Source organism: Xiphophorus hellerii, chromosome 7 (assembly GCF_003331165.1).
Source record: "Xiphophorus hellerii strain 12219 chromosome 7, Xiphophorus_hellerii-4.1, whole genome shotgun sequence".
NCBI lineage: Eukaryota > Metazoa > Chordata > Actinopteri > Cyprinodontiformes > Poeciliidae > Xiphophorus > Xiphophorus hellerii.
In genome coordinates, this window is record NC_045678.1 from 29769518 (window position 1) to 29781336 (window position 11819).

Here is an 11819-nt window from a genome sequence, read left to right on the forward strand (position 1 = left end):
ATTGGTTTAATTTTTCAGTTTTCAATATTTTTTTTTCTGGCTTCAATTTTTTTATTTTTACTTTTTTGGTGCAAACATTATGGCTCTTATGTAACTCCGTAGATCTCATTAAAACATGAATGTCTGTCGTGGAAATCATTGCAGTTTGGCTCCAGATCATTGAATCCTTTCAGAAACATGGCGGACAGCTGGACATGCTAAAGCTAACAGGCTCTGTCAGCAGGGCTGGGCGACACAAAGCCAAAATAAAAGTGATTATTTCTTCATACCAGATCCAAGTTTAACAGATTTTTTTGCTCCCTTTTTTTTCTAAAGCACAGAAGAAAATATTTTCAAAAAGTGAATTTTTTCTGTGAGAGCCGGGCTTTGAGAATAAAGTCATAATAGCAGATAAAGACGCAATTTTACCAGAAAAACTTCTTAAAATTTCAAGGAAAAAGGTTTTAACATGATCAAGTTCAGTTTATTTTGTCCTTTATTTGAAATAAACTCAGTTGCACAATTGTTTCAAAGTCCTGCTACTGATAATAATTTGATGCTGATGAGTTAAAAAATGTTTCTTTTACCGATACAAAAGTATAACTTCACAAGATGCTCAGCAAATATTATGTTTATTTATTCCTCAAATTGGAGTTCTCATAAAATTACGACTTTATTTTCCTAATATCACAAACATATTCTGGTAATTTTACAACTTTATTCTTGCGTCTTTAATGTATTATTTAACTATTGTTGTACATATTTATTCTCATAATTTAAAACTAAAATCAAGTATAGTCCAGATAAACAGAAGCTGTAAAAAATGTTTTTGAAACAAAATGTCTCTGGAAGCAAAGGATGCATTGGTGGAAAAAAAATCCAGATTTTCCAAAAAATACTCTTCATAAACCAAGAAACCGACTCAGGGTGAATTGAATTTATCGCCCAGCCCTGTTTGGCGGCTACTCTACCGATCCAGGTTCCCTACAAACCCAGACGACGTAAAAACACGACATATTGTGCAGAGGAATGTTCCTGTTCCCGTCAGGACGCAGCGTGATGACATCAGCAGGTGGGACTCGACGAAGGACAAGACGACGACACAGATGGGCGTTGTGCTTCGTAAACATCGCTAGCAGCACGACGCGACACGCAGACGAACGGAGCGCATGCAGGATGGACGCAGGCTCGTCCGGCCGCTAGAAGCCGAAGTCGAACACGATGCGGTCCTCAAAGATGGCGATTAGCAGCATGATGGCGAAGCCGGTCAGCATGCCGACGTTCTGCAGGACGAAGTGGCCCAGGTGGCAGCGCTTGTGCTCCTCGCTGTCGCCGTGCAGCATCTCCGGCAGCTGGGGACGACACCAACCGTCAGAATGATGGCATCCATTTTATACATCATGTAGCAACACGTAGCAGCATGTAGCAACACGTAGCATCGTGTAGCAGCATGTAACATCACATTGCAGCATATAGCATCATGTAACAGCATGTAGCATCATGTAACAGCATGTAGCATCATGTAACATTGTGTAGCAACACGTAGCACCGTGTAGCAGCACGTAACATCACATTGCAGCATATAGCATCATGTAACAGCATGTAGCTACATTCTGCTACTCTAATCAACCAATCAGATACTCTCAGTAACTCAGCATCTGATTGGCTGATGAGTTCTGCATGACGGCTCCTCTCCAGGATTATTATAGCTAACTAATGAAATAATGAAATCAGTTTTATTAACTGAAATAAATAAAACTATAACTAACTGGAACTATATTGTGCCTTTATCAAACTAAAAACGTACTAAAATTATAGATATAACATCCTTCATATTTGTGTTTATGAATCTATTATTTACAATATTTAACTAATAGCTAAAAAACTAAACTGAAACTAAGTAATACTTAACTAATAACTAAACCGTAACTAAGCAATAACTAATAAAAACTAGAAAACACACTCAAAACATTTATAAAAACAAACAAAATTAGACAATCAAAATGTCACAAATAAATAAAACTAAACTCTAATGAAAAACCCTGAACTATAATAACCCCGGTTCGAGGTCAGAGTGACCTTACCATGTCCACCAGCGCCACATAGAGGAACATGCCGGCGGTGACGGCGAAGATCCAGTTGGTGACGCTGTGCGTGTACTGGCCCACGGCGGTGCCGATCACCATGCCGACGTACGCCATGAGGGCGGACAGCAGGTTGTAGACGATGGCCTGCTTCACCGACATGCCGGCCTTCAGCAGGACCGCAAAGTCCCCTGGAACCACAAATAACCAGTCAAACTACCAGATAAACTACCAGATAAACTACCAGTCACAGCTGAAAATATGTCACTTTCTGTGAACATTTATACACGGTTGAAACCAGATATTTATATAGACCAAATAAAAACATAAACACATTTTTTCCTCGCTGTCTGAAGCTAAATCAGACTAAACATTTCAGACATTCTGAGAAAATGTCTGAATTCTGAGACTGAAGTCCAAATTAATTTTTTTTTCTTTCAGTGGCCCTGATCTTCTTTTGTACTGGGTGATATTAGATCAGCTTAGTAGACTAGATCAGATTTGTGGAAAAGTTGCACTGACTTGTGAAAATTGCAAGTCCATGGAAAGTTAGCAAATGATGAGTGAAGTAGCACCAATAGTTGCGATTGCAACGCGGCAACTTCCTGGTGGGATTTACTTATACTGCGAAAACAGTTCATGCTAATTTACTGCTGGGCAATAAATCAATAAAAATATCTATCGTGATCAATAGTTGATCAATATCAATAGATAATACGTGTGATAACATATTCAGCCGTTTCAAAGAGTTCAGATCCAGAACCGCAAGGCATTCTGGGAGATGTGGGCAGAGGAAGCTCAACCGATCAGCGGCTGGCTAAGCTAAGTGGGTGGAATCAACTCAGTCTCTGGTTGCCTAGCAACGACCTGCTGGGTAATAAGCAGTTTCAAGTTTCCCCTAACTTTGGTTGCCTAGCAACGACCTGCTGGGTAACTTGGCAAAGTTTCCCCATTGCGCCTTATGACGGCTTAAAAATAAAAAACAGCTTAGTGGAGTAAAAACTGGATAAAACTGTTTTCAGTTTGGCAGAATTTCAGATCTTTAAAACAAAAAATAATCAATAATTATTAATACCAGCTAATATGAAACCTTTATATTGCTATAAGTTTTTCAGCCATCTTGTTCAGCCCTATGCTAACATGAATGACCAACATGGAGTTAATCTTTGGCACTTAACATCTCCTCAGGATCTGATTTGTTGTAAGTTATGGCAGCTATATCAAGAAGCTACTTAGAAAATATTATTTCCCCTTTAAATATGAATTATGTTAAAATCCTATATTTTTGGGAAGGTTATATGCAGCAATTTCAACTTCTTTAAAGCAAAAATAAAACTTTAAAACTTTAGGCAGCAAAAATCACTAAAACCCGGGAAAGTTCTGGTATTTCTGATACTTGGATCCGTCTGGAGTTTTTCTCTGTTATTCTGTGATTGCGCGCCGCCGCAGCGTCTAGCCTCTTCAATCATCGCCGGGCCAAACGCGAGGAGCGGCCGAGTTTCCGTGGAAACGCCCTGGATTTGGAGGTGGGGGGTTGGCCTACATTTCCTGTAACAGCGTCCTCTTTTCCTCGCTAATTACCGCGATGAATATATTATCGCTCTGCTCTCATTCATCAATCAGGAGGAAGAGCGCCGGCTCGCGCTCTTCCTCACTTCCACTTCCTCCTGCCTCAGACACGCCGCCGCCGCATCGTCTACCGCAATTAACACACCCGTCACCGCCAAATTAGCTTCTCCGTGTGCGGCTGAAGAGCCCTCAGCGCCGTGATGGCGTCTTCCCGCCCAGACGCGGGAAGACGAGCCGCTCTCGCAGCGACGCGCCTGATGAGCCTCTACAGGAAACCGAAGAGCGAATTCTGGACGTCTGGAAGCTCAACACGTTTCTACGGCGTCCAGATCATATTTACTGACTAAAAGCAGATAAAGGCGATGAGATAAACACATCAGCTCCTCTAAGGTTTCTATTTGTTGCTTTCTTTTCTAAAATAGGAATTACACTCGACAGAAAATATTTTAAACATTTTTTTAATCGTTCCTATTCTGAGTTATGCGACCAGAAAAGAAAAAAGAAAAAAAAGCAAAGGAAAGATTCACAAAACACTCAACATTTCTTGTTTTTAATTTGATTTTTTGTATCAAAGTTATCATAAATTAATTACTTTATTCTAATATTATGAGTTTATTCTCATATTATTGCAACTTTGTTCTTATATTATGACTTTTTATCTTACAACTTTATTCTTGCATTATATCGACTTACTATTGTACAACTTATTATTCTCATCATATGACAATTTTTATATAATTTTTTTGTTGCAATATTATGAGTCTCGTATTATTCTGACTTATTTCTTGTATTATAACAATTTTATTCTTATATTTTGACTTTTTGTTAAAGAACTTTATTCTCACATTATTTCAAATTACTGCTCTGCCACTTATTCTCATAATATTACATTTCCTATATGACCTTTTGTTTCAATATTACCACTTTTTTCTCATAATTTTATGTCTTTAGTAGAAGCTGTAAAACAAGATGAACCCAATCAGTTCTTGGCGGGACAAAATCCAGATTTTCCAAAAAATAAATCTTCAACAACCAAAAATCTGATTAGTGGATGAAATCGATTGATCTCCCAGAAGGAATATCTAATCGATCATTTCTGATTATTTTGAACTCACCGAGTTCATGAGGTAGTTCATGGCAGAAGACGGCCACAGACGTGCTGATGCCTCCCGTTATGTTGGAGCTGAACGCCGCACCTGCACCGCAAAACACAAGTTTCAGTCAAACTTCACATAAAGAAAAAATAAAAATCACCAAAACCAACAAAAAAATTACAATTTTCATCATTTCATTCAATCTACTGAGTCAATAATCTGTTATTTCCATTTAAACTTTATGTTTTGCTGCTATTTAAAGTGTTTTCAAACTCAAAAAAACAAGCCGCTGTCGGCACCTCAATACGAGAAAAGTCGCAATAATACGTGAAAAAAGTCAGAAAATTGTATTATAAGAATAAAAGTCATAATATCGTGACAAAATAATAGTACAAAAAGTAAGTGACGAGAAGACAAAAAAAGTCTTAATGATATGTGAAAAAAATAGTTGTATGACGTTATAAAAGGACAATAAAGTCTTGGTGTTAAAAGAATAAAGTCAAAAGATTTTAAATAAACCTAAAGCAAGAATAAAGTTAAAATAATATGTGGAAAAAGTCTAATATTACAAAAATAAAGTCATAATAATATGAAAATAAAGTTGTAATAGTGTGAGGATAATGTGTTAAAATGTTGGCGCTGCCAGTTGTGCGTTTGTTTGTTTTGATGGTGTCTCTGCGTCTCCCACCGATCGCCAGGCCGTCGCTGAAGTTGTGCATCCCGTCTCCCATGATGACCATCCAGGCGATGCTGGCGATGCCGGCGTCCTTCATCTCCTGGTCCGAGTGGCAGTTTCCTCCGTGGGAGTGTCCGTGTCCGTGTTTGCGGGCCTTGCGGCCTCCGTCTGTGCCGGGCGCCGGCCGGTCCTGCCTGGCGCCCGCGGGCGCCAGCGGCGTTTTGGTGGTGGGGGAGTCGGGTGGCTGCAGCTCGCTGAGCTGCGTGTCGTTGTGCGCGTTGTCGCAGGAAACGGCGGAGCTCTCCGGGTCTGAACGAAAGGGGAGGAAACGTTACAACCAGGAAGCAGAAACACGGACCTGAGCGTCTAAACCTGGGGCGCGTGGGCCATATGTGGCACCTCAGCTGAGAGTGTTTAGTTTTAAATCACTTAATCAGACAACCATTCAAAACACATTAAAATTTTAGCTATAACACGATTTACTACGACGGAGAATTAAGCTACGCTAATAAAAAATAAACTGAAATACATGTATAAAGTCAAACTATGAGACATAATGTCATAATATAACGAGAATAAAGTCGTAAAAGTATGAAAATAAGGGGCGTGCTGTGGTGTGGTGGCGCAGGGGGTTAGCACACCCCACGTTTGGAGGCCTTAGTCCTCGACGTGGACGTCGCAGGTTCGACTCCCGGTCCCGACGACCTTTGCCGCATGTCTTCCCCCCTCTCCTCGCCCTCCTTCCTGTCTGCCTACTGTGGAAAAAATACGAGCCACTAGCGCCGCAAAAACTCTTCGGAGAAAAAAATGGAAAAAATAAAAATAAAAAAAGTATGAAAATAAAGTTGAAATAATATGTAAACAAAGTTTTATTATTCCGACTTTATTCTCATATTATTACATCTCATAATTTCCTTGTTTTTATTTGCTTAGTAATTACATTACTAAGCATTATAAGTAATCCTGACTCCTCATTTTGGCCGCTGTGATAAAGTTTGTACACCCCGTTCTCACCTTTTGGCCGCTGTGATAAAGTTTGTACACCCCGTTCTCACCTTTTGGCCGCTGTGATAAAGTTTGTACACCCCGTTCTCGCCTTTTGGCTGCTGTGATAAAGTTTGTACACCCCTTTCTCGCCTTTTGGCTGCTGTGATAAAGTTTGTACACCCCGTTCTCACCTTTTGGCCGCTGTGATAAAGTTTGTACACCCCTTTCTCGCCTTTTGGCTGCTGTGATAAAGTTTGTACACCCCATTCTCACCTTCTGCCAGCGGCTTCAGGTTCAGCCATTCTGCGTCGGAGCGGCGGCTCAGCTGATGGTCCGACAGCTTCCTGCCGATGTTCCTCTCCTGGTGCTGCTTCCTCAGCTCCTGCGGGGAAACGACAGCGGGTATGAGGCGGTTCTGATGGGCGGTTCTGATCGTCGGTTCTGATTGGCCGACCCATCTCACCCTCTTGTCTCTGTGATGCTTGAACATCCCGATGCAATGCTCAATGATGAAGAGGAGGTAGATGCCGGCCAGCGCAGTCAGGCCCTTCCAGACGCCGTCGAAGGCCGTGAGCAGATCGGCATCGGCGCCGGCGCCGTGCTGGCTGTGGTCGTGCTGGCTGTGGTCGTGGTCGTGATGGCCCTGAGACTGCAGAGAGAAGACCAGATGGATTACACGGCGTTGGCGTTATTTTTATCAATCATTATTATATTATCAATCATTTTTTTAGATGAAAAAAATGACTAAAAAAGTTCCAGAAAATAAACTTTTAAATATCCTGCAGGTTGTTCCAGAGTTTGGTCCAAATGATACCAATGTTTTCTATGCAGAATTTACTCTATCAACAGTTATGAGGTCACAATAACAGGAAAGCCCATTTCAAACAGAAAAGAAAAGTTAAAAAAACGCCAAAGGAAGTCATAATTATGAGCTTTAAAGTGATAATCATAATAATTAAAGTTTTAAATAAAAAATTAAAATGTTTTAATTAAAATTTTAAAGTAATAATTATGAAAATAAGTCTGAATTATGGGTTTTAAATTCATTTTTAGGCATTTTAAAGTAGAATTATGAGAATAAAAGTCATAATCACAAGGTTACTAATCCCAACTAACATTTAGCGTTAGCTATTATTTAGCGATGCTAAGAGCCTAACATTTTGCTAAATATTAGTTGGTAAAAGCGCTAAGTCAAAAATTAGCTAAAATTAGCTATTAGCGGATTATCTAAAAGCTCTGAGCCTTTTAATTTTATTCAGCTGCTGTTTGGATCCAGTCTTTCTGACCCAGAAGGTTTTCATTCCAGCCGGATGTCGTGAGTTTTCGGGTCGGGCTGAACTCACATGAGGCAGCAGATGAAGGAGAGCGTCTCCGCTGAGCGTTCCCACCGCTAGCGCCACCAGGAAGGTGAGCAGGAACTTGAAGCAGGACTGCTTGAGGATGGGGACGAGAACGACCCCCAGAAGGGACAGCAGGCTGATGATGGTGATGGAGACGAAGCCCCAGATCCACACCCACACTGCACAGACCACCAATCAGAAAAGACCGGCTGTAAACATTCACATATTATCAATACATCAACAAAATAAGCAACATTTTCAACTCAGAAAACACTTTTTGCTGCTAAATTATCGGATAAATAGACACGTCAGCTCAACAACAGAGATATTTATTGTTTTCAATGTTATTTAGGTCATTACATTATCAGATGATGCAATGTGAAACTCTACCAACTGCAGATAAACTGTAATATGTGCTCCAATAAAGCTCATTTATCAGATTAAAAGTGGGTTTTGAAAATTGACAAGCTTTAAGCAGGTATTTTGTGCGTCAGATTTACGTGTCTAAGAGCAACACAAAACGAAGGTTCTGGCTCCAGACTTTTGGATGTAAAAAAATAAATAAATAAATAAAGTGCATTAAAATTTGTAAGATGTTAAAGTGTATGTAATTAATTCATTATATATAATTTATTGGGTTCTACATTTATGTTTTGATTGAATATGACTCTTTATGCCTTTGTATGAATTGAACATGATTTTCTGATTGGGGCAATGGTCCCCTCTGGCCCCCCTCTGGGGGGAGTCACTGCAGTGGCAGAAACAAAGAAACAGACATACAGAAAGAAAGAGAGAAGCAAACAGAGACAAAGAAAGAAAGAGAGAAAAAAGGAGAAAAAAGACAAACAGAGACAAAGACAAAGAAAGAAAGAAAGAAAGAAAGGGAGAGACAAGGAAAGAGAGAGAAAGATAGAAAGAAAAAGAAAAAAGAGACAAACAAAGAAAGAAGGAAAAAAAGAAAGCGAGAGAGAAAAAAAGAAAGACAATATTATTTAAAGTGTCCCCCGCCTGTCGGCTGTTGCCATGCCGACCGAGTCGTGGGTGAGAAACGTTTGTGACCCTCTCCTCGGAGACGACCAAAAGTTTAATGTCGGATGAAATTGAAAGTCACGGCGAGTCTGTGCTGGTTGCCATAGCAACGCTCACATTCAACAGAGGAACTGGAATTAACTCGAATCTCAAATCCAAACCAGTTAGACCATTTAAACCAGTTACTGCAGCAGTTTTACTGGTTCACACTCGGTCCAACGTTTGTTCTGGATTCCCATTACGTTCATCTGTACTGCAGTAAATGAGAGCGGCGCCGAGGACAGGTGAGTTCTGGAGGCGCGTGGAGTCCCAGGCGGCTCAGCTGAAGCTCATAAACCCGACGGAGCGCTGCGGCCGTAACTCCAGACGCAGCGTCGTAAAAACCAGCGCAGGAGTTCGTCCTTTAGAATCAGCTTTAACCAAAACTAAAACACGTTTCACAGACTGCAGCTCCGTCTGCATCAGCAAAGGATTATTCTCAGATTTAACTACAAACATTTTGTTGGTGAGTTAAACTTTACCTAGAGGCAAAGAAAACCTGAATCGGAGCTTAAAACCGCACAGCGTTAGAAAATAATGCTTATTAAGTTTATATTTAATGTTGCATTTGATGGCTGAAAATACCAACAAAAACACTGGAGATAGTTTTTGTTTACATACCTGCTCTCCCTTTCTTATTAAAAACACTAGAAGGAATAATAGCATACATTTTTCTTAGCATTAAGTCAGCATCTGATTGGCTGATCAGTTCTGCATGACGGCTCCTCCCCAGGGTTACAATAATTCTGGGTTTTTCATTATAGTTTAGTGTTGTTTTGTTCAATTAGTTTTTTGTGTGTTTGCTACTATCAATTAGATATTATTAGTTAGATACTGTTTGGTTTCAGTTTAGTTTTTGTTAGTTATAGTAGTGTTTATCATACGTTGGTTAATTTTTATCAATTCCCACAAGTTTTTAAAGGGGCAATATTATGTATTTTCCAGTAACATAGTGGCATTTGATAGCACAATAAAGTAATTATGTTAACTTCAGTTGTGATGTGGCACAGGTACAAAACACTGGAATGAAATGACTTAATGACCTCCTTCTTGTGTAGATAAGTTTTCCAGAGCCTTAATGACCTAATTATTCTATTCAAGTGGTGCAGCTGAGGCACATCTAAAAGTTGCAGGACTGCGGCCCTCGAGGACTGGAGTTTGAGACCCCTGATTTAGAGCCTGGCGGCAGGAAGAGAGCGAGAGAACAAAGAAAGCTAAAGAAACAATAATAGAAAGCTAAAAGAAAGAAAGAATATGAGAAAAAGAAAACAGACAAAAAGAACAAAACCAAAAAAGGGGAAAAAAGAAAAAGAAACATTGGAAAAGAGAGAAAAAGAGGAAAAGAAAGACAGAAAGAAAGAAAAAGAAAAAAGGAAAAAGAAAATGATGCAAGAAAAAAAAGCTAAAAAAAAGAAAATAAAAGAAAACAATCAGAAGAAACAAAAAGCCAAGAAAGAAAGAAAGAAAGAAAGAAAGAAAGAAAAGAGACATAGTGTTGTCAGTCTAAGCTGCAGTTTTCAGGATGTAAATATCATGCAGACGAATCATTATGGAGGACAAACATCACAGATAACCTTCTCTCTCATGTTTTCCTGTTTTCCCGCGCTGTACAGGGAAACGGTTTCACAGCTCGCTGCGTTCCCATTTGTCGCTGTTGGAGCTTCGCCGCCCTGAGCGGCGGCTGTACATCAGCCGGGCGGTGCGTCGCCGCCGCTCCCTCACGCTCACGCAGCTCGTTACCTTAATGCAGGTGTGGCGCTGCGGCGCAGTAACAAAGGAGAGAAGACGAAGGCTTCTCTCCAATTACACATAGAAATGGCCGACGGCGTCCTAATTGGCTTGGCGAAGAGAAGGTGTGAGTGGCGGCGGCGGCAGGGGGGGGAAGCTCCCCATGAAGGCCAGCAGGAGGTAGATGAGAGGCAGCGCCGCAGCGCTTCCTGATGTCTAGCGCCTCTAGTTTCCCTCTAATGAGGAGCCATCGCTGCCCTTTTGACTTGTTTTACCGTCATCATTTCCATTTTTATGACTATTGTGAGCGGCAGCGTGGGGCTCATGTGACGCAGGTTCCTCCATGTTTAATAATTGAACTTTATTCCGTCCGGGAAGAAGAAAAACATCTTTAAAGTTAAATTATTGCAGCAGAAATGGAGGAAGCAGACCTTTTAAGCACTAATTCTCATTGAATTAGTCTGAGCGGGACATTTTATGACCCCTCCACTCACCAAGCTGCTCAGTGTTTACAGTGACGGTTTCACAACTTCCAGGATAATACCAGAAACATTTCATTTAACGCAGCTGTAGGCTGCGTACGTTCTTAATAAATGGCTTAATCAGGTGATTACTGGTACTGGTCTTATCGGTATAAAATGTTTATGGTCTTATTTCTGGAACTTGTTACTCATTAACTGTGCAACGCTGAACTTTCCTGTTTTAAAGGCTAATAAATCCCCAAAGAAGGTCACCACTCCAAGTCACTTTCCTTATATCTGCTCCTTCTGCCACAATGTAAACACAGAACCATTACAGCTAAACCTTTTAATAAAGGAGCAGGCCGTGAAACAAAACTTTCATTATGATCCAGAAGAATTTCTTCTGGATTTTTCAAGTGTAATTTTATGCCTGATTATTTTTTTGCACATCGGACCATCCGATCAGCATTAATCAGAGCTCCTTTACTGTTCTCCTCAGAGGTTGGCTGTTACCTCCACAGTGGGCCGGGTCGATGTTCGGCTGCTTACCAGAACTGATGGGCTCCAGGGCTTCCTGCTCCACCTCCATCTGATGGAAATGGCGGATGCAGAGGCGCCTGTCTATCTGGTAGAGCAGGGCGGGGCACAGGTAGGTGAACTCGCTGGGGGAGATGACCGAGTCGGGATGCAGGCCGTAGTCGGTGAGGAGCTGAGTCAGGTTCAAACACTGGGCAGGTGGAAAGAGTTAAAAAGTAAGAAAACTAATGACTACTTTAGTAATCTAATTAAATCGATTAATAGATTATTTTTTAACAGAATTTGAACCAGGTGAA

General features: G+C 40.6%; 1 protein-coding gene across 3 annotated transcripts in view; it reads right to left on the reverse strand.

Annotated features, from left to right (window-relative positions):
• Positions 1–594: 594 nt before the first annotated feature.
• slc39a10 (solute carrier family 39 member 10) overlaps positions 595–11819 on the reverse strand; it is a 28554-nt gene continuing 17329 nt past the window's right edge. For all 3 annotated transcript variants that reach the window (XM_032568518.1, XM_032568519.1, XM_032568517.1), the window contains exons 3-10: positions 11536–11713; positions 7733–7908; positions 6853–7038; positions 6663–6771; positions 5415–5711; positions 4748–4828; positions 2064–2254; positions 595–1331 (exon numbers count right to left, since the gene is read on the reverse strand). In XM_032568518.1, coding sequence (XP_032424409.1) covers positions 1179–1331; positions 2064–2254; positions 4748–4828; positions 5415–5711; positions 6663–6771; positions 6853–7038; positions 7733–7908; positions 11536–11713 — 1371 coding nt within the window. In that variant the 3' untranslated portion in view covers positions 595–1178. The remainder of the gene's footprint in view (positions 1332–2063; positions 2255–4747; positions 4829–5414; positions 5712–6662; positions 6772–6852; positions 7039–7732; positions 7909–11535; positions 11714–11819) is intronic.